This window comes from Marmota flaviventris, chromosome 20, assembly GCF_047511675.1.
Source record: "Marmota flaviventris isolate mMarFla1 chromosome 20, mMarFla1.hap1, whole genome shotgun sequence".
NCBI classification, from domain to species: Eukaryota; Metazoa; Chordata; class Mammalia; order Rodentia; family Sciuridae; genus Marmota; species Marmota flaviventris.
In genome coordinates, this window is record NC_092517.1 from 8,452,392 (window position 1) to 8,476,812 (window position 24,421).

Here is a 24,421-nt window from a genome sequence, read left to right on the forward strand (position 1 = left end):
GACCCTAGTAACAACCAAGTTCAAGTTCACGGTCGGCCACCCCTGCTAAGCCTGGTTGGTCTCCAGGCCTCTCTTTATCATCAAATGAGGAGGAGCATGCTTGGTGTCGCAAGACAGAGCCCTGCAAGCATTTCTCCTGAGCACCAAGACTGGTCTGGTTAGGCACTCAGTAAGTGATGTTCAGTTCAGAACAGAACTGAACTCTTCTCCGCGGCTCCCCACAAGAGTTCCCTTTTGCAGAAGGGCAAGTTCAAGTTGATTTGTCGTACGCTAAACGTCCTTTTTCCCAAACCAAACATATCTCCACCTGTGTTGAGTGATTCTGGGTTGCTTTTATGCTTTTTTTAGCAAGACATTTGGGTCAGCTAAATGAATTTCGGTGCCAGAACAGAAGCTCAGTGTATGTTTCCTTAGTATCTTAACTAAAATGCCAATGTCCTTCCAGGGATACCCCTCCCCAGAGCCTGTCACCTACAGCGACCCCATCTGCATTGTTCTCTTTCCCATCTTCACCGCAGATGTTATGACAGCCCCCGTCGTCCAGACAACAGTATACAAAATCATTAATGTAGCGCCACGGTCAGAAATTAAAAACCTACGAAATGCAGATGGGATAGATCGTTCCTGGTAGAAGTGTGTTATCCGAGTTTTGCTCAAACAGCTCTCTGATCACCCCCTTTTCATGCTTCCCAGTATCTGTATCGATGGATCCACTAGATGCCAAGTTAAAAACCCGAAACTCTTCAAGACAGACAGGAATGTGGCGCTCTGGCTGCCAAAGCGACAGGTGCAGAGGTTCATGAATATTACGTGACGAGCTTTGGTGTGTGTCACCGAGGAGTTCAGGACAGAAGCACTTCACCCCAGAAGGGCTTGAAACAGATGGTCTCCGAGAAGCTGAGAAAGTTGGAGTGTGTGTTGAAAAGACAACCTCCACATTTTGGGTGTACTTTTTTTGGGTTGAGGAGGAGGATGCCTTCACTCTGGGAGGCTTGGAGAAATGGTGGTTGATTTCTCCAGGACACAGGAAAACCTGGACAATCTCTCTTTTTTTTCTTTTTCTTTTTTTTTTTTTGGGGGGGTGACCAGGGATTGGACTCAGGGGCACTCAACCTCTGAGCCACCTCCCCAGCCCTATTTTGTATCTTATTTAGAGACAGGGTCTCACTGAGTTGCTTAGCGCCTCGTTTTTCCTGAGGCTGGCTTTGAACTCTTGATCCTCCTGCCTCAGCCTCCAGAGCTGCTGGGATGACAGGTGTGCACCACCGTGCCCGTCTCGAAAACTGGAAAACTCCTGATAAGAGCTCATAGAAGAACATGATAGCCTCAGAAGTAGAAGTGGGTCTTTGGGCATCATTTACACCTCGCACTGAATGGAAACAGACATCCCTGTGAGCATGTACAATGGCAGCCGCTTGGCTCGCTCAGGGCATAAGAGACAGGCACTTCTCACATTTGATTCAAGAACCTCACTAATGCTGTCTTGCGTCGGATACCAGTTCTGGCTGCCACCTGGTTTTGATGTTGTTGAGATGATCACACTCTTTCCTCCTTACATGGTGACTTCAAGAGCCAGGTGTGGTGGCTCGGGCCTTGCACTGACAGATACTTGGAAAGCTAAGGCAGGAAGAGAACTTCAGAAGTTTGAAGCCAGCCTAGGAAACAGGGCAAGGCCCTGTGCCCCTAAAAAGAAAAGAATTGGTGGCTCATGATTGTGGATCCCCTGCCTCTAGGTGCTCTGGGGTGCCTGATTCTAATGCTTCTATCTGTACCCCACCCCCTGATCTAATCAGGCTTTTAGGGTAAAGGAATAGGTCTCTCTATTCTTCATTTTAAACCGGCTCCCTACTTTTGGGGTACGAAGAATGCACAAAAGCATATTAAAAGCTTGGACACTGCTTTAGGTTGCAATCTTCTCAAAAGCGTATGCATTTGAGCTTGAATCAGTCCCCAGACTGGGGTTAACATCCAATGCTATGTATTTTTTTTTCCAACATCAAATAGCACCCTAGGGTCCTGGAGGGAATCAAAAAGACACCTTTTTCTTTATGGGATTTGCTATGTGTCTTCAGAAATATCAGGAGGGGCAGAGTTCCAGGGAGCAGACTGAAAGAGACCAGTTGACCCCACGTCCAGGCCTAGACATGAACCAAGGATCCATGGAGAAAAGCCCTCGGCCTGCCGTAGAGCAGAAAACGAGCGCTATTTATGTGCATTCCCACACTCTAGTGCATTTGGAGACGGGTCAGGAGGAAACGGGGAGAAGAGAAGGAACATCGGAGACATGAGGAATCTCTCACTGAAGGAACTGGGCGCTCCTTTCCCCATGTCAATCACAGCGGCAGCTGAGAGGAGCAACTCAGATTTGCTTCCATAAAGCTCATCATCATCGTAGGGCTCCCGTTTCTGGGGATCTGAAGGATGACGCTGGCCCAGGACAGCACTTCTTCCTGAGCTCTGATGTCATCAACACTCCGTCTGCACCCATCTTTGGGTGGTGCTTTTCCTGAGTTTTGATTTCACGGTCTTTTTAAGTTCCCGTTGGGCAAGTAGCTTGCTTCTACCAAGCGCCTCTCACGGTGTAGACCTGGCTCACGGGCTTGGGAGTTAATAGAACAAAGGAACCATGAATGAGCCAGATCCTAAAGAGGGTCTGAGAGCACCCAAACCCCTTCATTTGAGGGAATTGAGAGATTGGTTCACTCATGAAAGGAGACCATGGTCTTTCCTTAAGGGGGGAGTAGTATTGACTGAGGCCCAAGCTAGAGATGCCCATCACATAGCGATGTGACTTAGGAAGTGGCATTGGTTCGTTATGACCCGATATCTCATTGAGGTTTTCTTTAGGGAAAACCAGTCACTTCTGTACATTGGTGTTTCTGCCCTTTCTTTGTTCTCGTGAGTAAATAGCAATGCACCTCAAGATACATCAGGCGAGCTACAGTGGTACACAGAGAATCATTAGGGCAGTAGCCAGCCTTTGTGATATTGTAGTAGCAGATACATGCCCTGATGTATTTGCCAAAGTCAGGGGAGGTTGTTTTATCAGGTTTACGTGGCACTGTGACCAAACTACCCAACAGGAACACGTAAAGGAGGAAAAGTTTATTGGGGGGCTCATGGTTTTGGAGGGCTCAGCCCGTACATGGCTGAATCCATGGCTCTGGGACCAAGGTGGGGCAGAACAACATGGCGGAAGGGCCCAGTGGAGGGAAGCAATTCAATTCATGGGAGGGTCAAGAAAGAGAGAGGGGGGGATAAAAGAAAGGGGGGAAGGGGTCCCCGGGAACATGCACCCTTCTAGGGCATGTCCCCAGTGACCCACCTCTTCTAGCCATGCCCCACCACCCCCCTATAGTTACCAGTGTCAGTCCATTCAAATGAGGATGGACTGAGTAGGTTGTAGCACTCCTAATCTAATCATGTCACCTCTGAATATTTCTGCCCAAACCCAGGAGCTTCTGGGGGACACCTCACATCCACACCGTAGCAGATGCATAATATATCAGTGAACCCTAACGGATTTCAGTTCATGATAATGCATTCCTGTTGGCTCATCAGTTATGACAAATGCACCATACCATTGCAAAATATTGGAACCAGCCTAAACCGTGAGCCCCCAAAACTCCAATCTGAAACTATTTGGTTCAGACCTGTTTGAGAACTAAGAGTGTTTCTGGTTTTAGGAATGACAGACGACCTATAAACCATGCCCAGGGTTAGGTAACATCCCCACCTGCGCCCGGGTCCGTACTCTGTAATCAAATGCTTCTCTCATTCTATGGCCAGGTCTATGAGTATTCATGTCAAGACCATAAATAGCCTTCCATCCCTCCAGATCAGTTTGGGCCTCCAAAATGAGTTGCAGAGGATTTGCGTTTGGTGAGAGTGACCCTTTCATGTCATAACTGGGGCTCCAAGTCAAAAAATCACCTGACCGCTCCCTCTATCAGGAGTCATGCATCCATGTTTCTGGAATGTGTCAAGGTTTGAGGTCAAGGCCAGAGAGGGACCTGCAGCCCTGGGCCCTCCTCCTGCCATGCCGAATTCTTCTCCAAGGAGAGCCCGTGTTTCATCCCCTCCCACTCTCCGTGACCTCTCCACCATTTCTCTGATCTGGTGTTAAGCAGGATCCAGGGCCTCCTTAGGTCAGATGCCGCCTCTGTTCTCTTGGTTTTGTTAACCAGAGAACAAAGAGACGGTCTGAGCAGTGTTCTCTTTGCTTTTGGATTTCCCTGCGTTTGGTGCCTTCAGACATCGGCCAGCCGCTGGTAGACCTCCCTGTTTCTTGCTCCATGGAGGGGCTGAACTAAGCAAGGTGGAGGTTCGGCCAAGTGAAAGAAGCGCTTCATCCTTTAAGCAGACATCTCTGTCTTTTCTAATATGGGTTCTGCTTCTGTCCCGTTCAGTGGAACAACCAAACAGAAGGCGCATTCGGTAAAACCATCCAGGGTGAAGGGGCTCGGTTACAAGGTGGGTCACCAGTGGGGGCCTTGAACATCCCTTGCTGTCTCTTTAATGCACACTAATCACACTCCGTCATATTTGGAAATGGTCATTGTCATGTCTACCATCAGTGGCTCGGTTGTGAAGGAATTCTCACACCCTTACAGTATTTCATTTGTCTCTGGATTTCCTAATGGGTGCGCCCATACATTTTGTGAGTCATTGAGATCCGCAGAGAAGCTGCTTTCTGTACGGGTTTTTTTTTTTTCTTTTTTCTTTCTTTTTTTGGTTGAACTCAGGGGCACTCCACCACTGAGCCACCTCCCCAGCCCTATTTTGCATTTTATTTAGAGACAGGGTCTCACTGAGTTGCTTAATGCCTCGCTGTTGCTGAGGCTGACTTTGAACTCGTGATCCTCCTGCCTCCGCCTCCTGAGCCGCTGGGATTACAGGTGCCCACCACTCTGCCTGGCCCACAGATTTTTTTTTTTTAGCCCAAATTAATTCCCATGATTATTAGAAGGGCTAGAGAAGTGCTATAACCCAGAGAGCCATGGGGGACCCAGTGCTTGCCCCCCTTGGAACATCCAGGTGGCAGAATGAGTAATAATTCTTCCGACTGGGCCTCTTCCTTGATGGAAATGGTGATGGGGACCAAGTGAAATATGATCAGGATCCAACAAGGTAGCAAAGCAGAAGAATGTCCCCTTGGTGACCTTGTTCTGCACTTCAATAAGACCACGTGTCCCTACTGATTACACCTGCACAGAGCATTTATTCTCTTGGTTCCTCGTGGGCTCTGCAGGACGCAGGGTAAAGGCACAGCGTGGCAGCCCCCCTGGTTTGCAGCAGCATGCTGCCCGCCCCGCACAGTGCCCTCCAGATGTGACCCAGATTCGCCCACGGCTAAGGCAAGCAGCTCCCCCCCTCACCCCGCTGGTGTTCTCAGTGCTTAGTGAAGCCCTGCAACCTCCATTAGGGTTCCTAGAATTTACTTTCCAATTGAGATTGTTCCCGTTTAAGTCTTTCTTCTCAAGACCAGGTGTTTAATCAACGGCCCACGTGACGCGGCAGGAAGATTGAGGGATCCATCACAGTCCTAGATTCTCCACGGCTTTGGCAGCTCTTTCTCGTACCTGTCATTAGGGGTAAGGACCTAAAGGAGCCTCAGGTGCAGCACCTGGGATACTTGGCCGCATTTAGAAGTAGAACCAAGTCTGGGACTTTTAGTTTCCTAAGATGAAGTCAGAGGATTGCACGACTGTCCTTGGCCGGCAGAGTTGAGCGACTGAGTTTGCAATGGATGGAGACACTTCCGGCAGGAGAGATGTGCACTGTCCCAAGGATCATGCTGCAGAGATGTGTCCTTTGACTCAAGGGGATTGCTGCAGAGAGATCCAGCACATGGAACAAAAATCTGCCGTGTCACTTTTTTCTTCCTTAAACTCCTCCCTGGCATGAGGCTGAAGGTCGTGTCGTCCATGATCCATTCACAGATTTCAGAATGAGTTTTCAGACTTAAGGGTGCATCACCAAAACCGACACAAGTGCTGCTAAAATATTGTTTCTTTAGCCCCCCGATCATAAAAATCAGTGAGTCTAGGAAGGGTTCCAAAGTCTGCTTTCAGCCAGCAACTTTGACTCAGGTAGTGTCAATACAGGAGGTTTCTCAACCAAACTTGGAGAAATGATTATTTTAGACACAGCTTCGCAGTTCTGTTTGCTTCTCTGTTTTATGAATTCAGTTGCTTTCCCTACAATGTTGGTCTTCAGAGCAGACATGCTTCCTGGTTTGACTCGGTCTCTTTGATGCCTTTGCTTTTACATCAGCTACTTTTTAAGATTGTTCTCGGATGCCCTGTCAAAAAGGAAAAACAAATACTACATAGAGCACCTGTAGGTTGCTCCCAGCCCTGCCATCCTATAGCTTGGTGCTTTATGCAGAGTATCTGCTGATGACCTTTTGCTGGAATCCAGATTTTGCTCTATGCTTGTTGGATGGGACTTGCTAGTAGGGTCTCTGCTTTCTTGAGTTAATCATTGACTGAGATTTGGTCTTATTTTTCCTCTGCTCAGCCCCAGAAATCCTCAGGCCAGCCCCATCCATTCCAGTTCCTTCACTTGGTTTGGCTTTGGGCAGTTTGAGTACCAAAGGGCTACATGTAGTTTTCTGGGAGAATTTGCTCAGGGATATGCAGAAATGAGCCAGAGTAATTCAAAGAAAAAAAAAATAGCCATCATTAGTATCCCCAAACTGCAAATAAAATACGTGGCAGAATGCATCTGGCCGCAGAATGGTGCTTTCTTACTATTTTCTTAGAGGGCTATTTTTTTTAAGGTAAAAAAGAGAGAGAGAGAAGGAGAGGGAGAGGGAGAGGAGGGAGGGAGAGAGAGAGAGAGAGAGAGAGAGAGAGAGAGAGAGAGAGAGAGAGAGATCATTTTTGTTCCCATTATAGATAACACACTTTTAGCCTGTGACCTGGAAAAAATATGATTAATATCTTTGAATCCAAAATTCTGCCACTCTCTGCATCTCTTTAGATAATCTAAAAATTGAGAGCAGCCCTGATATTACATTTTATGTCTGAGATGTTGGTTGAGAACTCAGGAAGAAACTGGTTGATAAATGCATTGATTATTTTTGCCTTCCCTTAAAAAAACAAACAAACAAACTAGATTTTGAGAAAGAAAAGATCAAAGAGAAAAAGGAATTTGAGCATCTCTGGTCAAGAGCCACATTTTCTAATAATTGTCAATAATGCATGATCCGGAGGGGGAAAGGGCTGGTGTGTAGGTGATAGTAGCCCGACCTTTGACCTGCATCAGTCTCTGTTCCTGATATCTCCAGTGTTTGCTGGAGACTTAAAGGTTTCCCAACTTAAAGGGATGCAGAGAAAGAGGCATCCCTCCCCCGGATCTTCTTCCTTCTCTTTACAAAGATGGAGTGGAATCCAAAATGGGTCCAGGAGAATTTCTGTGCAGTGGAACTCCAGGGTCACTGGTCTATGGTGGGAGTGAGTCTCCCAACACCTTGCCATTAACGACACAGCCCAGGTAATGACTCCCACGTTGGCATCTCCACTAAATCCATTGGTCCTCTTCACCATGACTTTTGGGAAGAATCCTCAGAAGGTGGAAAATCATGGCTTCCTCTTTGCTGGAGAGATCCTCAATAACCACTTCATTCTTCTCACTTCTCCAAGACATTTGAGATTCTGGGATGACTTTCCCCCTTTTGGGGGGAACTGAACAGTAAAGATATTAGTCCTACCATCCTGGCCCTTTAAAGAAGAAGATGCATTACTTGTGGACGAAGGGTGCTGGTGAGATAGCAGGAATCCTGTGGGTATCAAATGAAGATAAATGGTAACTCGAGGTCGGTGGACTTCCAGGGTCTGCTTGAGATGCTGCCCCTGGGGAGGTGTTACCTTAGCCTCTGAGATTCAACTATGAGCGCTCTTGGGAAGTATTCAGTCCCAGGGCTTGGCAAAGCCATTCATTTTCTTTGAATGGGTCCGTTTCGTAGTTTTCTGGGACGCTTCCCCTCTCAACTATGCGTCCCGGTGACTTCTCTAAATGTCATCAAGCATGGATTTATTGGTTGGTTGGATTGACCTAACAGGAAAGATCCAGGACTGGTCCCAAATCCAGTGTTGGCTAACCCTCTGTGCTTGGAAAATGGAGAGCTAGGAGGGTCTGTGTTTTGAGTTCTCAGACTGCAGGGTGCTAGGTTGAATGGCAGATTCATGAAGGTCAGATTCTTCTGGTGCAGCCAGTCTGTCTGGGGTCTCATAAAACAAACATGACATGCATATAATGCAGCTGATTTACAGTCTAACTTAAGAGACATATTGGATTATTAAATCTTCTGTCATTTGCTGAAAATGTTCTTTTACCTCTTTGGATTGAAAAAAAAAATCACAGTCATTCTTCTGGTTACACAGAACCTAACTGTGATAAAGTTACCGGTAAATTTCATCTTCTAAGTCATGCAACTGGCAAATACACAGTTTTTAAAATTGATTTATTTACTTTAAGTAGGTATACGTGACCGCTGAATGCATTTTGATTCATTGTACACAATTGCAGCACAAATTTACATTTCACTGGTTGTACATGATGTGGTGTGGCACCATACGTGCCGTCCTACATGTACCTAGGGTAATGATGTCCATCTCATTCCACCATCTTTCTTGCTCCCATGAACCCTCCCCACCCTCTATCCCTTTTGCCCAAAGTTCCCCCATTTTTCCCATGCCTCCCCTCTCCCCATTATGGATCACCATCCACTTATCAGAGAGAACATTTGGCCTTTGTTTTTTTTTTTTTTTTTGAGATTGGCTTCCTTCGCTTAGCATGATATTCTCCAGCTCTATCCATTCACCCACAAATGCCATACACAGGTTTTTGATGTACCTTCAAGAAAGCTGAACGTCACCAGGCATCTAGGACACTTAGATGATGCAAACTCAGTGGTACCTCTGAAGAACATCTCTTGGGACTCTTGGTTTTACTGAGCTAGGTGCCTCAAGGTTTTGGTGAAATAAAGAAACTTTTCTTTGTTCTTCTAAAAATATCTGGCAACCCTGGTCTAGAGATTTAAAAACAAGGATATCTGTTTTCTACACCTGGATTGTCTACGCTTTCTAAAATCTCTTTCTCTATTTTTGTGAAACCAAAGAGCTCATACATAAAAGGCTGTGGGTCTCCTTAGATGAGAAAAGAATAAATAAAAGAAAACCCTGAAATTCTGTTCCATTTATGGTCATGTTAATTTCCAGGCGGGGAGCTTGGTTAACCAAGAGAAAATAAAAACTTTAGATGAGATGTGTTATTTATAGCGGATGCAAAGCATCCTTATTATCAATCCTTGTTACAAAATACATGGGGAAAAAAAATATCCTTTTTGTTATTTAAATATGGTGTGACTACATTGAGAAATGGAACAGATGTGAGCCCAAAGCCCCTCAGCTGCATCCTGGGTAATCATTATTATGTTTTATTCTTATTTGGAATTACTAGTAATAGACTGTATATTTCTGCGTGAAAATTCAAATCAGGGAGCACCGATGAATTGAGATGATTGATATTATATATATACACACACACATAATTTTGGAATTGGGGACAACAATGGAAATATTTCTCTGTTGGAGAAAACCCACCAAACTTGCTGCTGTGTTAGTGATCTGATGATGAACATTTTTCATTTAACTCGAGGTGCCAAAAATGTACTCGATTCTTCACAGTTGGAATAAGTTAACCTTGGGCCAGCGATCTAAATTTGTTTTGAAAATATCCATGTCGTTGTTGAAAATCTGAATATGTAAATATATGGATTCTGAAATATCTGGCTTCAAACCATAAGAATTTTTTTAATGCATGTGGTTTTTTTTAATACTTAGTTGTAGATGAACACAATACCTTTATTTTATTTACTGATGTGATCCTGAGGATAGAACCAATGCCCCATGCATGTGAGGCAAGTGCTCTACCACTGAGCCACAACCTAGCCCTAAGGTGCATTTTTTATGCATTTACTGTGTGCTTTAGTCTTTTTTCTTTTTATTTCTTTTTTTTTTTTTGGTAAGTTTGATTTTCTTCCAGTCTTTCACTGTTTTGAAATTTTGTACATGGAGTCCACAGAAAAGACCCAGGTGGTAATATAATTCATGACATCCTCGAAAACAAATGTGGCATGCATGCACATTGCAAACGTAGGAATGTTGCTTTCCCATTTGTAACTGGTGTATCATTATTTTAAAGACAAGCCAGAAAATAAGCCAGGCATGGTGGCTCATGCCTGTAATCCCAACAACTCGGAAGGCTGAGGCAGGAGGATCACAAGTTTGAGGCCAGCCTCAGCAACTTAGTGAGATTCTGTTTCAAATTTAAAAAAATAAAATAAAAGGGCTGCGGATGTGGATCGACAAAAGCTGGTTAGGAAGGTTTTTCAGAAAAGCAGAGGCAATTCACACCCTTCACGATAATCATGTGCAAAGAGAGTATGGTCCATCAGCTGTGCGGTCATAACCCACATCACTTTCTAAGCCCCTGGTTCCTCTCTCTCAGAACCTATCAGGTTGTGCCTGGCTCAGCTAATTAAAGAAATTAAAAAGTGGAGGGAAAGTGACTTTCCAATAGAACAAATCCTCACTGTCTTCTATGTATAAACTGCTCAACTTGGTGCCAGAGGAGATTTAAAAAAAAAAATGGGTACAATAGGGTAAAGCTCTCAAGCAGTTAAAATCCAAAGAAGAGAAAAGAAAGGTTCAAATACACTTGACAAAGAGGCATCCACGGGAAGATTCAATTTGAAACTGTCACGGGCAGGAGTGGTCAGTTGTGTCCTGAGCAACATGTACATGGGGACACTGGGGAAGGATGTGCGTTAGGGCTGCTACTCAAAGTGTGGCTCGTGAATCATTCCTGCCTTTGAACTTTGCTGCTATTCTGTGACCAAATAAATTTCGTGCATCCAGTTTCTCTTGAGAGAGAGCATTTAGAAATGCACAGCAATATGTTGATGCATTGTCTGAGGACATCCACAGTGGATTCCAATCATCAGACCTGTCATGGCCCAGTTTGGGTGTTGGCGAGTCCCATGCCGTGCCAGCCATGTGATACCCACACAAGGTGGTCCTTAATGGGTTGAGAAAACTAGGAGACCGGCCCTTCACTCGGGATCATTTGAGGATCAGGACTGTATGATTCTCAAAGCTATTAAGGAATATGGGAAATGAGGCTCAGGACACCCAGATCTGGAAGCAACAATATATTAGTGGTGTCACGGCCTAGAGGGATTATTCCCAAAGTCTGAGCCCCGAGCGCAGCAGGGCTTTTACTTTATACATCAGCAAGTTTGGGGTCCATCAGTGCAAGGGAGTTGGTGCAATTCTATGGAGGGACCATTCTGCATTCCTTATATGGGTACGAACTTGTCCACAGTCTGGGGACTCTGAGCTCATACAGCTTAGGGACTTGTACTGCACGAAGTGTAAAGGAGGATTGTCTGTCCACATAGCTTTGTTTCCTGCTTTTGCTACTGTATCTTCTACAGGTCCCTGTGAGCTGCTGCAAGCCTCTATGGTTATATGTCAGTAAGCAGAGCTGCTGTGTATCAGTGTGCAAAACTACAGCCTGTCAGTTCAACTGCTTAAAGTTCCTAAAGTTGTCTTTTGCTGTACACACACACACACATGCACGCGTACACACACGCACGCACGCACATGCACGCACACACTCCTATGTATCTGTGCATATCTATTTGCAATTTAGAGCCATTTCTCATTATCAACATATTTTAAAATTCGCCAGTTTGTTTCCAATCCCATTCTTTCATGACACAGCTGGAAAATGTTAACACTGTGACATTAGCCCGTCTTCCAAAATTGCCCGTATCAGAAAAGGGACCTTGGAGGCACAAAACAGGAACAGAGTCCAAGGGGGCGACAGCCAGAGGGAAGAGTGAGCAGTAGGGGACGTGGGTGGGGGTGGGGCAGGCGTTCTGGCTGGAAACTGTGAATTTAAAAAGTGATCAGCCGAGCCCAGCCACCTGGGCATGTAATCTCAGCGACTCCGGAGGCTGAAACAGGAGGTCTGTTGGTTTGAGACCAAGCCTCTGCAATTCAGCGAGGCCTTTAGCCAGTTAGTGAGATTCTATGTCAAAATTGAAAATAAAAAGGAGTGGGGATGGGTTTGGGACTCAGTGGTAGAGTGCCCCTGAGTTCAGTTCCCAGTACCCAAATAAAAAAGGTGGGGAAATGAGTGATCAGTGGAATAGCAGCGTCCCTTCTGCTTTAACACGATGCACACTGGCTTAGTCTTTGAGGGGGAACTCTTACCCAGGGAGGAGCTAAATCTGCTGCCCCCCACTATTATTGCTCTGCATATTTTACGTTCATGGTGATGCTGTGGCCTGTGGCTGCGCCTGTTGGGAAGAGGTCGCTCATTTCACACATGTCCTCTGTTTGTTTCAGATGACTACGCGCTGCACGGCCCCATGTTCCTTCAAGAGCCAAGCCCCGTCATGTTCCCTTTGGATTCCGAGGAGAAAAAAGTGAAGCTCACTTGTGAAGTGAAAGGGAATCCCAAACCTCACATCAGGTGTGTTGACCTCAAACCGCGGGACTCCGTGCACAGAGCTCAGGGGGTCCTCAGCAAAAGGCATCTATAGAACTCTTAGGAAGGCATGGCTGGGTAGCCAGAGGAGTCTGCGGTGGCTGTTCATGAAAGGTTAAGTGAGCCAGGCGCGGTGGCACATGCCTGTCATCCCAGCCTCTCAGGAGGCTGAGGCAGGAGGATCTCCAGTTCAAAGCCAGTCTCAGCAAAAGCAAGGTGCTCAGCAACTCAGTGAGACCCTGTCTCTAAATAAAATACAAAAGAGGGCTGGGGAGGTGGCTCAGTGGGCGAGTGCTCCTTGAGTTTAATCCCTAGTACAAAAAAAAAAAAAAATTAAGTGACCAATTTGACATTTGGTAGTAGTAGGAATTCAATATTTGGATTAGCCCTTTTTTGGGAAACCTTAACAATTTCTAATACCATATTTTTAACTAAAAAATATATATATACCGTTTTAAAATGTATCGGTAAGCTGGCAAGAAAATAGCGGATACCTAACAATCTAAACATAAATGGGTTTGGAAACCAGCAAAATGATGTTTAGTGTCCTGGACAAACGACACAGACAGAGATTTGGATTTTGCAGCCTTTGTAGAGACAGAGCCAAGACCCATCTCGCAGGACAGCCTAACATGAAAACAATTCCCAGAATAAACCAGATCCCCCAGGGCGACAGCCTTAGAGCCGATGTAAACTAGAAATCAGCCTCCCTTCCCAAGGGACAGGAAGGCACAGGTCATTGCTAACTGCACACCTGGAGTGCGAGTGGCCTTCGTAGCAAATGAGATGTAGCGCAAACGAGAATTCGTGAGCAGCCAGACAGGTCTGAAGAAATCAGGCAAATGTAGCTAAAAGTGACAAACGGAAATTAAGTATCAGAGAGAGACGGACAGACAGACAAGCAGTCAGAGTCTCATCAGAGCGTCGGAGAGCAAAACCAGAAAGAATGAGGCAGAGACAACATTTAAAGAGAAGCCCCGAATTCCCCAGAATTCATGAAAACTCACGAGCCACCGATATCAGAAGCCCAGTGTATTTCAAGTATCCATGCAAGTAAAGCCTCCTGTAGAACAGCCAGACCACGGAAAGCCAAGTCAGAGAGATGGTCGCTCCAAGGAGCCCGAGATGTAACACAGGCCGTCTTCAAAGAGATGAAGCCTCAGCGGCAATTGACTTTTCAGTAGCAACCAAAGAGAGAAGAAGAGCAGACCTTTCTCTATTTAGCTGTCAGACTTATATCGACAGCAAGCAAGGAGAACAAAGAACGGCTGTAATCAAGACGACAATTACAAATGCTAGGGACAATGCAGAGAAAAGGGACTGCTGATGGGAATGGACAGCCATTGTGAATAATTGGATAGAAGTTCCTCAATAAAACTAAAAAATAGACCTGCCGTATGATCCACTATCCAACAAGGTATCCAGCCAAAGAGATACGTGGACCTCCCGCCCCCCTTAACTGTTGTAATACTCAAAATAGCCAAGATGTGGAATCAACTGGGATGTCCATCAACAGAGAAAAAGACAAAGAAAGAGTATGATCTGTGCCCAGTGGAATATTACTTAGTCATAAAAAATAATGAAGTTGACATTTGAGCACCGGCGGATAGAACTGGAGGATGTTATGTTAAGGGAAATAAATCAGGCACAAAAAGACAAATACTGCATGCATGCTCTTACGTATATGGTATATGTGGAAGATAAAAAGTTGATCTCTTGGCCATAGAGAGTAGAAGAGGGTTAGCAGAGTTGGGAAGGGAAAAGGGGAGGAGATAAGGAGAGGTTGGATAACAAGTCCCAAAATACAGTTAGGTAGGAAGAATGAGTTCTAGCTCTCCAGCACCATAGGGGGATTATAGTCTGCAATGATTTATTGTCTTTCTCAAAGAAGAGTGGAGTTGGAAGTTTCTCAACACCAAGTGGTGCCTACCCTTGATCATTGCACCTTGTGTAGACGTGTCAAGTTGTCACACTGTGCTCCATAAACAGGCCTTTTATGTGTCATTTGGAAGTTAATGAAAAAAAGAGAGAGAGAACAAAATGAAAATACCTTTAGGCAGACAGAAACCCAAGCTTGATTCCAGCCTATTCGTACTAAAGGGAATTCTAAAAGATACACCTGATGCCGAGTAAGAAATGATCCCAAGGAAAAAAAGCCTGAGATTCAAGAACAAACGATAAGCAAATCAAGGAGCAAGTGTTAGTTCTTCCACATACGGGTTGATTGCACTAAGTAAGAAAAATGCTAAAAAAAATACTACTGCCTGGTGAAGATAAGAAAGAGGAAAAGTTACAATTCAGGCCAATGATAGGGAAAAAAAATGAAAAGGTAGACTCTGGACAATGGATGGACCATATGGTTAAATAAATAAAATAAAAGCAAATGCTTATTTTACAGCAAACGCCAAAAACCCGTTCCAGATGGATAGAAGACCTCAATGGCACATTTAGAACAAGTGGAAAAGAAAGTAGGCATGCATATGTATGACTTCAGGGCAGGGGGAAGAGAAAGTATAAATCATCAAATATTTAACTTTTTTTAATATTGGGAACTTCCATTCAACAGAATATACGGAGATATGCAAAATTACAAGCTTCAGATTGGGGAAGAAATTTTTTGATGTATTTGTCATCAGTGAAGGATCGGAATCCAGAATATTTTTAAAATTCCCTTAAATCAAAACGTAAAAAAAGACAAGTGGAAATATTAGTAAAACATTCGAGTGGGTCCTTCTAAGGAAACGGAGACCAGATATCCGGTAAACATGAAAAGGTTGATCAATCTCCTTAGGAAACGAATATGCAATTTAAAGTAAATTGACACACTCTTCCCCACGTCACAGATTGACGGAAATTTAAAAGATTGGCCATGTGTTGGTGAGATGTGGAGCAAAGAAAACCCCTGAACCCACCTAGTGGGAGTGTAAATTGGAAAAGCTCTTGGTATCTGGCGGGGACAGTGTTAGCTCCTGACACCAGGGTCCCTCCTGCTCTCTGATGCAGGATGTGAAAGTTCATAACACGTCAGGAAATGACCAGGCTGGTGGGTTCACACAAGATCACCTCATGCACGTGATCCGTGGATGGGTTGCAGGAAAATAATGTCGAGGAAGCAAAGCAAATCACAGCAGAATCACGACATATCATTGCATACTTAGAAAGTTCAAGTGCAGGAAAGAAGGAGGGGTTGTTCAAGGTCCCCGGGAGGCAAAGCTATCATTACCTCCACCCTCTTAGGGTTTTTAGCAGGGCCTGAGAATTATATTGACAGAAGATATACCAACAGGGGAAAAATTTTTTAAAAAGTATATGCACATTTATTTCATACAAGTTTTCTGTGTCCAGGAAACTGTCACAGGTTAATGACCGAAAGCTGTAATCATTGGTGAACACTTATATACAGAGTAGTAGGCTCCCATCAGCTCAGGAGGCTGAGACAGGAGGATCGTGGGTTCTAAGCCAGCCTCAGCAATTTAGTGAGGCCCTAAGCAATTCAGTGAGACCTGTTTCTAAATAAAATAGAAAAAAATGGGGGTGGGGGGCTGGGGATGTGGCTCAGTGTTTAAGTGCCCCTGAGTTCAACCCCCTAGTACCAAAAAAAGAAAAAAGAGAGAGAGAGAGAGTAGTGGACTGAGAATGTAACTAACTTATGTGGGGCAACCAAGGGAAAATATTTGAACAAGGTTTGTGCAGAACTTTCTCTGTCTCAACTTCCTGTCCCTGATAAGAATGTGACTTTGATTCTGGCTTAGGGACAGTATCTTTCATGTGGGAATTTCATCTCCAGCTTTTTAGAGATTGAGTGAAGGTCAGGGTGATCTTCGTGAACTTGTTTTTCAAGTGCCTTTAATCCAAATATGCTACAGCAGCATATTTTGGGGTAGCATCTTCTAAACTCCTTCAAAGATTACTTCCATACGCAATAGAATCCTTTTAATAATGTTTGGAATGGAAAAGCCCAAATTAAAGATTTTTGTGATTAACCATCGAGCAGAAGTGCTTCTAACCTAAGCGCATACAGGAGACTTCAAGAGTAGTGATAATATTCCTTTTTTTTAATACATAGGTCTTCATTGTCTTGATTCTTTATAATTTATGCATCTCTTATAAATAAATCATAGTTTTTCCCTATCCAAATTTATTGGTAAAACATTTAGGCTAAGAATAAATTATATTCTTTTGAAAGACCAAAGAAATATATGTTATAGGAGACATTGGAACCATCAGGAAAGTTGTTTTTTTTTTTAAAGGGGTGGGGGTTGGAGCTGAGACAGGTAGTTTTCAAGTAGAAGGCAAAGATACTTCATAGACGTTGAAGGACGGTGCTCTTAGCAGAGTGGGTTATACATGGGATAAAGAGTAGTAGGCTCCCAGCAGCTCAGGAGGCTGAGGCAGGAGGATCGTGGGGTTCTAAGCCAGCCTCAGTAATTTAGTGAGGCCCTAAAGCAATTCAGTACCCCAGGGATGGCCGGGTACTGCCTGAATGTTGAAGTAGCTGGAGCACTGTCATATGTAAATGTGAGTTGAGCACGTCCAAGGTCTAGGGCATCCTGCAAGCAAGGCAGCCTCATTGGCCAGGAGCAGGGGTCGACGTCTTTGAAGGCTTCACAGAAAAGGGAGACATTTTTACACTTTTCTTCTGAAGGGCACACGGTCTTTTGCCCTACATGGATAAGAAAAGGAAATGCACTTCAGAAAGGAAGAGAGGAAAAAAATAATTTAAAAAAAAAAAAACCAACTCTAATTAGAATGGACCCTATAATTAGAGTGAACGTACAATTTATCCTCCCAAATAGGACACTCTGGAGAGCCAAAGTCCACTGTTGATAATCATTCTAGGACAGCAGCTGTGAACCCAGCTCTGTCCTGAGCAAACCAGATTGCACATCGTTATTCGGTCTCTAATAGAGTCGACTCAAGGCTCAAGGATTTTTGAAATGCATTCTATGGTTAAAAAAAAAAAAAATGAAACTCAGGAGGGAAACGTTCCCAGATACACAAATGATGGGTTCCCAGAGCCCAGGTTCCGTGTAGAGCCAAACAGAGGTTCAGACGTTTTTTAGCTGTCAATGGGAAAACCAATTTTTTGCGGGTGGAATTTGGCAAAGTGGCTGCTCTGTTTTTCTGCAGACTGTGACCTTTCATTAACGTTGCTTTTGTAACATGGTGTTTCTAGAGAGAGGGGCGGGGGGGGGGGGGGGGGGGGGCTCCTCCTGTTATTTAAAACAAGCCACTGAACAGAAACCTATTATGTATGTTTGTTTTTTTTTTAAAGATTGCCAGGGAAAAAAAAGGAGAAGAAGCCCTTTGAATCCATAGGCACTAGCAATTCCTGGTAGAGCACGTGGCTTGCCTTTATGTGACCTTTGGCAGATTCCCTGTGACATGATAGTAGATCCGTACCTGGGAGCTTAGAAAATAAAATATGAACTGCCTCTGGTTGAAGGGAAGAGCAGGAGAAGGAATGAAGAGATCAGGTGTTTTCAAAGACCTTGCAGGCGGAACTGGAGCAGTCGGGAGGTTGACCTTGACCCAGAAGGGCAGGGAGGAAGAATTCCAGGCTGAACTCTCTCCACGGGCATCTGCAGCCTCGGGGATACCCCAAGTGACCTCTTTGCTTTGCTGTCATTCCCTCCACGGAAAAAAACCTCTTCTTTTCATTGTTCCTGCCCCTCCATTTTGAAAGGATTGACCCAGACCCAGGAAAATTTAAGAAGCTTTGACTTGTACCAACTGGCCTTGTAGGAAGGTTTCCCTAAGGACAGACGACATTCCTTTTCTGCCCAGCATCCAGTTTCCAGAGGGAGGCAAAGGTTCACGCTCCCCGTCGGAGTTATTTTGTGCTGTGAGGTTTGTTTTGGGCCGAGTTTGCAGAAAACAAATCCGAGTCCCAGAGCCCCCCCCACCCCGCGCCCTCTTCTGAGTGTCAAGTTCAAAGGGTTCATAAAAGGAGAGGGTTTTGCTACTACCGCGAATCCCATGGAGCGCTTCCCAGCCAAGTCTGCAAAACCGTCCCTCACTGGGCTTCCCACTGTCGATGTTGGGTTGTGTTCAGCCCTAAACTCTCTGGAGACCTGGGAGCCGTGACTCCCCCAAGTAATTCAGAAATCAGCTTAGGAGACACCAATTTGTCTTGGGCCCCTGGGGAAAAAAAAAAATCTCTTCTTGGCTCCATATGAGCATTACCTCTGTATTACCCATTCTATATTACCCATGCATGAAAGATTCTGCAAATGTTGAGAGTTCATTGTGCATTTTTATTATTATTGTTGTTGTTATTTTTTGGAATCTTGCCCTGTGCAATGAAATCCAGCATTCAGTGCAATCCACGTTCAGTTGCAGGGAACCCCAACCGACCGCCTCGCAGTAAAACCCTGGTAATAGAGACTCCACGGCATTTCTCAGAGAGCACTCTATTTTCTAAATAACCCCCTTTCTTTTGCTGTTTGTATGTAGAAGAGGGCAATAAAAGAGATGAACGGACTTTGTGCACAGGGTTTGGGGTTGAGATGCCCTCGTGGAGAACAACCTATGGAGGTGGTGTGAGTCCTACAGTCGCTTTTCTAAAAAGACCCACGTGGTTCCACTCCCCAATTGCACACACATTCGGCTTGCAGCTCACATTGGATTGCAATTTCCTCTTTGAGTTCTTAGATTGGTCATATTAAATTGCCCTACTATCATTGGAAGCGAGAGTTATGGCCCAGACATCATCAGCAGAGTGCAAACCGTGGGGCGGGCAGTGAGCTCCAGAGATTCATGTGTATCTAATACTCCCCGGAATGCAACCCGGCTGTTCTCTTTATTGCTTATTACTTTCTTGTCTGTGTCAGAACACAGAGAAAATTACTGCCGAGCCTAAAAACACTGTCAGTTTCTGATCCCCACCTTCTTACCCACGAACACATGAAGCACTCTGCCCTGTTTTTTGCTTCTAACCCAGAGTTCCTACCCCTCCTGTTTCTAGAATTCTTTTTTTTTTTTTTACATTTCAAAGACACAGATATCAATAAAGAGATGCGGCTGTGCTGTAGTGTCCTACAAGGCTCCATAAATCATGTATGCTCCAAGCTCACGGGTCTAGCAAGCAGTGAAACAGTCAGTCGATTCAGTTCAACAAGTGTTGATTGAGCACGAACAGAATATCAAATTCTAGATGGCGAACGGGAGAAGACAAAAATCATTCAGACAGACTGTCTACAGGGAAGGCAGAATTCTTACAGAAAGGAGCCGGGAGATTTCTGGAGGAGAGTGGATCAAGGTTTGATTCATTTTAAGGAGGACTCTCGAGGAGGACTTTATTGGAAATTAGAAGACGTGTCCTTTACAAATGACTCTTTTTTGTTGTTGTTGTTACTGAAGATTGAACTTGGGGGGCATTTGGCCACTAAGCCACACCACCTCCCCGCAGCCCACTGAATTTTTAATTTTGAAAGAGGGTTTTGCTAAGTGGCTTAGGGCCTTGCTAAGTGGTTGAGGCTGGCTTTGAAATTGCGATCCTCCTGCCTCAGCCTCCCGAGCTGCTGGGATTGTAAGCATGCACCACCGTGCAGGGCTCCCTGACATTGACCTTGAATTGGGTGAGAAATCTGAACAGAAAAAAAATGAATTACGACTCAGCATTCGCTTTAGTTGATATAAGATATCCCAGAACTGGAAACTAATTGAACTATAAATATTCCGTTTCAGTGACTGTAGGTGATGTACATACAACTGTAGTACCCCAGAACGTTCTCAGAGGGTACACAATGAACATGCATTTGCACACATACATCTTCACTATTGGAAGGCAATGAAATGAATGTCTCTCGTTGATTTGGATCAGGTTTCTTTCTGTTCCAGTGTTTCCTTATTATTTTACCTCTCCCTGTGATTGCACCATCTATACAATTTTTCATTATCTGGTACTCTAGAATTTGTAAAAAAAATTAAAAATTTTTAAAATTAAAAAAAAATAAGATAGCTATTGAATTGCATTTGTTAAAAAGTCTATAAGTATTCAAATGACTTGCCGAGAGGCGATTTGGTTAAGATCCACTTTGTTTGGAAGGATACTGACTATCTAAACAAAATTGTGGGTCTTGTTCCTAAAGGTTCGCGCTTGAAATGCGTGAGTCCCACTAAAGCTCATATATTGGGTTAACTGCTCTAGTCAGATTCTCAGGGTACTCAGGTAAATACAGAGAAGCACAGGGGAACACTGACTCCGTGACCTAATGGCCTGACGTGCAGTCCACTGGGGTGATTGATTGATGTCACTAAGGAGATCTTCAAAGTGATCCACGGGCAGATTTGGTCGCCACAGCCACTCTCGGTCACTGGTGTTCTCCGCTTTGCAATCAGCCACTTTGGTCGTATTAAGGACCCCATCAAAGCAACTCTACTGCAATTCCCCCCAAATACTCAGCAGTCTACCTCAAAATGGTGTATTCTGTCAACAATTGAGAGAATCCCTGCAAACCGCCCAGTGAATCTTCACCGAGAAGCCCTGTCTGAAAAAAAAAAAATTCCCCAAGGAGCTGTGGGAAAACCTCTCTTGCAAACAGTGAAGTGTTCTGTTGGTAGCATCCTTAGAGGTCCCCAAATACAGGTTGTAAAATTTTGCCATCATCGCGTGCGTGAAAGGGCATGCTCTCTCTGTTAAGTGCATAAGACGTCACCGTTGCAGGTGGGACGTGTCTGATATTTTTTCTCATGCTTTCAAAGAGGTCACTATTTGTAGTTTTTTTTTTATATATATATTTTAGACGATTCAGAAATATTGACTCATCTTACAAGGCTTTATCTACGGGTCTTTTTATACTATAGGTGGAAGTTAAATGGAACCGATGTTGACGTGGGTATGGATTTCCGCTACAGTGTTGTTGAAGGCAGTTTGCTGATCAATAACCCCAATAAAACCCAAGATGCCGGAACATACCAGTGTGTAGCAACAAACTCGTTTGGAACAATTGTTAGCAGAGAAGCCAAGCTCCAGTTTGCTTGTAAGTAGCAATTAGATCACGCCGCAAATGTTTTGTTCTGTTGTACCCGTGCGCTTTCCAAACAGTCTCTTTTTAAAACACAGAACAGATTTTAATTTGTTATACGATCTTTACCTCTTTGCATATTTTCAGAAAAGTCTCATTGGTGGGATAAACTGTAAGTAGGAGTGGGAAGACGTATCTTTGTGCTTTCAGAAGGATTGGGAGAGTTTGATTATAGGGATTATATGATGATTTGGGTTTTTGTTTCATTTTGGTTTTTTGACACTGGGAATTAAATTCAGGGGCGCTTGACCACTGAGCCACCTCCCCAGCCCTATTTTATATTTTATTTAGAGACAGGGTCTCACTGAGTTGCTTAGGGCCTCGTTTTTGCTGAGGCTGGCTTTGAACTCGGGATCCTCCTGCCTCAGCCTCCTGAGCCACTGGGATTACAGGTGTGTGCACCACTGTGTCCTGCTGATTTGGTTATCTGATGCTTGGTACACACAAATTCACGCACACTGAAATTTACACATGTATAAATGCATGTACACAAGTTACACAGATATATATTTTAAATAGAATGTGCACAAGAAAGCAAATAAAAATGCCAGTGTAGTAGTTGATAAGAGAAATACTTTACCCATACAGCACACAGTAGGGAGCAAAGCCTCACCAGTTAATCCTATAATTCTATAATTAAAAAAAAAAATTCATGGAGTAGAAAAACATTGAAAAGCAGTTTCAATAATAACCAAAAGGAGAGTTTTATTATTTCTCGCCTTTTACATTTCTGATTTAGAGCCTTTAAAAAAAATGGTACATTTCTATAATCCCAGCAACTCAGGAGACTGAGGCAGGGGGATCATAGAGGCAACCATCAGCCTCAGCAACTTACTGAGAACCTGTCTCAAAATTAAAATTAAAAAAGGGCTGGGGATGTAGCTCAGCGGTAAAGCGCCCCTGGGTTCAATCCCCAGGACCAGAAAATTTTTGAAAATTACCATCTCTTAAGACTACTTTTTAATAAAACTCCACGAGTATGCGAAAGAAAGTATAATTTGGAAATGACAGCTTGTAAGTAAAATCCCAGGCAAGAGCAGAGAGTACACATTGGAGCGTGCAGGTCTTCAAGGAGTGAAGTTGAGCAGCAGGTTTCAGGGTCTTATGTATTTGCATATGATTATACATTTCCTGGTGTGAAATCCCAACTCTGTACAGCAGCGCCTTCCTGTCAAAGGTTTCATCATTACTAAGCCTGTTGACACTAACGCAGTCGAATATTCTCATTAACAAAATCCTCTCCGGGACCTCGATATCAAATATGCCTAATATCCAGTGCCTCATCTGTTATTGCTTGTTTGGTGGTATATTTTTTATTCGTCAAGAAATGAATTTTTCTGAGAATCATGTGGATGTGGGGATTCAGGATGATGTTGTTGGTGAATGTCTCCTGGGGAAGGTCTCCTAAACATTCTTAGGTGCCCAGAATAACGGGAAGATAATATGTCTGATTAAGTGCTATGGGGTTCCGAGGGCTTCTTTACCCCTCTTGGCTTCATACAAGCCTAAAATCTGCATTTAATTTTTCGGTGATGACACGTGAATCTCACGAGCTTCGTTTGAGGATCATGGCTGCTCAGAGTAGGGAAGAATCTAAGGACTCCCTGAATCTTATGATTCCTCGATTTCTAGATTTTGTAAGATGAGAAATTTTCAACAAATAGTCACAACATCAACAAAAACATAGAGATGTCAACTTTTCATTTTTCTAAAGTACATTTAAAAAAATAAATGACCAACCCTCAAGATGGCCCTTTGGTAAATGTTCAGGCATTTTTACTATTAAAAAAAAATTGCAGAAAAAATGGAATCTTGTATTCAAGATCGGTCGTTTAAATAGAATAATGAAGCCCAAGGAAATGTCCCCCTGTTCGTTCTGTGAGGAGTTGGCCTGAGGACCTGTGTCTGAAAACCACCTTGCTCTTCCCATATCATTAGTCTTATGGTTTAGCTATGAGGTGTCCCCAAAAGCTCATGTGTGAGACAATGCAAAGGGTTTAGAGGAGTGTCTTAACCTAGTTGGTGCACTAATGCACTTGGATGGATTAACTGGGTGGTGGACGTCGGCAGGTAGGGTGTGGATAGAGGAGATGGGTCCCTGGGGACATTCATCTGCAGTGAGCAGAGATTTGTCCCTGGTGAGCAGAGCGCTCTCTGCTTCCTGATTACCACGTCCTGAGCTTCTTTCCTCCTCCAACTTTCCGCCATAATGTGCCGCCTGATCTTGGTCTGAGAGCCATAGAGCTGACCATCTGTGGACTGAGACCTCTGAAACTGTGAACCCCCACATAAACGTTTCCTTCTCTAAAACTGTTCTCGTCAGGTCTTTGCATCACAGTCGTGAAAAAGCTGACTAGAACATTCAGTGATACATCCACACTCACCCAAAGCCTTGGCGGATAATGATTTGTTTTGAAAAAATCCTGGTAAGGGAGAGTTCACCTGATCCTCCCAAAGCCTCCTGATGCAGAGTAGATGGCTTCCTTGTTCAAAAACAGAAAAACTCTTCTCTTCCTTCAAATTCTGTTGTGGTTTAGATACAAAGTGTTCCCCCCGAAAGCTCAGTCTAAAATTCTATCACTTCTAATCCTTACTGTATGATACAAGTTAAGCATCAAATATATGAAAATATATCTTATGCCAGAATTCTTTGTACTACTTTCAGCAATATCCGCTCCTACTTGGTCTTGCTACATTTTCAAACCCTTCTTTTAAAAAATCCACTCATCAGGGCTACGGCTGTAGCTCAGTGCCAGAGAGCTTGCCTCGCAATGTGTGAGGCACTGGATTCGATTTTTAGCACCCCATAAAAATAAATAAAGACA

The 24,421-nt window shown here is 44.0% G+C and overlaps 1 protein-coding gene across 2 annotated transcripts in view; it reads left to right on the forward strand.

Annotated features, from left to right (window-relative positions):
• Positions 1-24,421, forward strand: part of Cntn4 (contactin 4) — a 432,714-nt gene that overhangs the window by 137,638 nt on the left and 270,655 nt on the right. For both annotated transcript variants that reach the window (XM_071605984.1, XM_071605985.1), the window contains exons 2-3: positions 12,426-12,552; positions 21,376-21,551. In XM_071605984.1, coding sequence (XP_071462085.1) covers positions 12,426-12,552; positions 21,376-21,551 — 303 coding nt within the window. The remainder of the gene's footprint in view (positions 1-12,425; positions 12,553-21,375; positions 21,552-24,421) is intronic.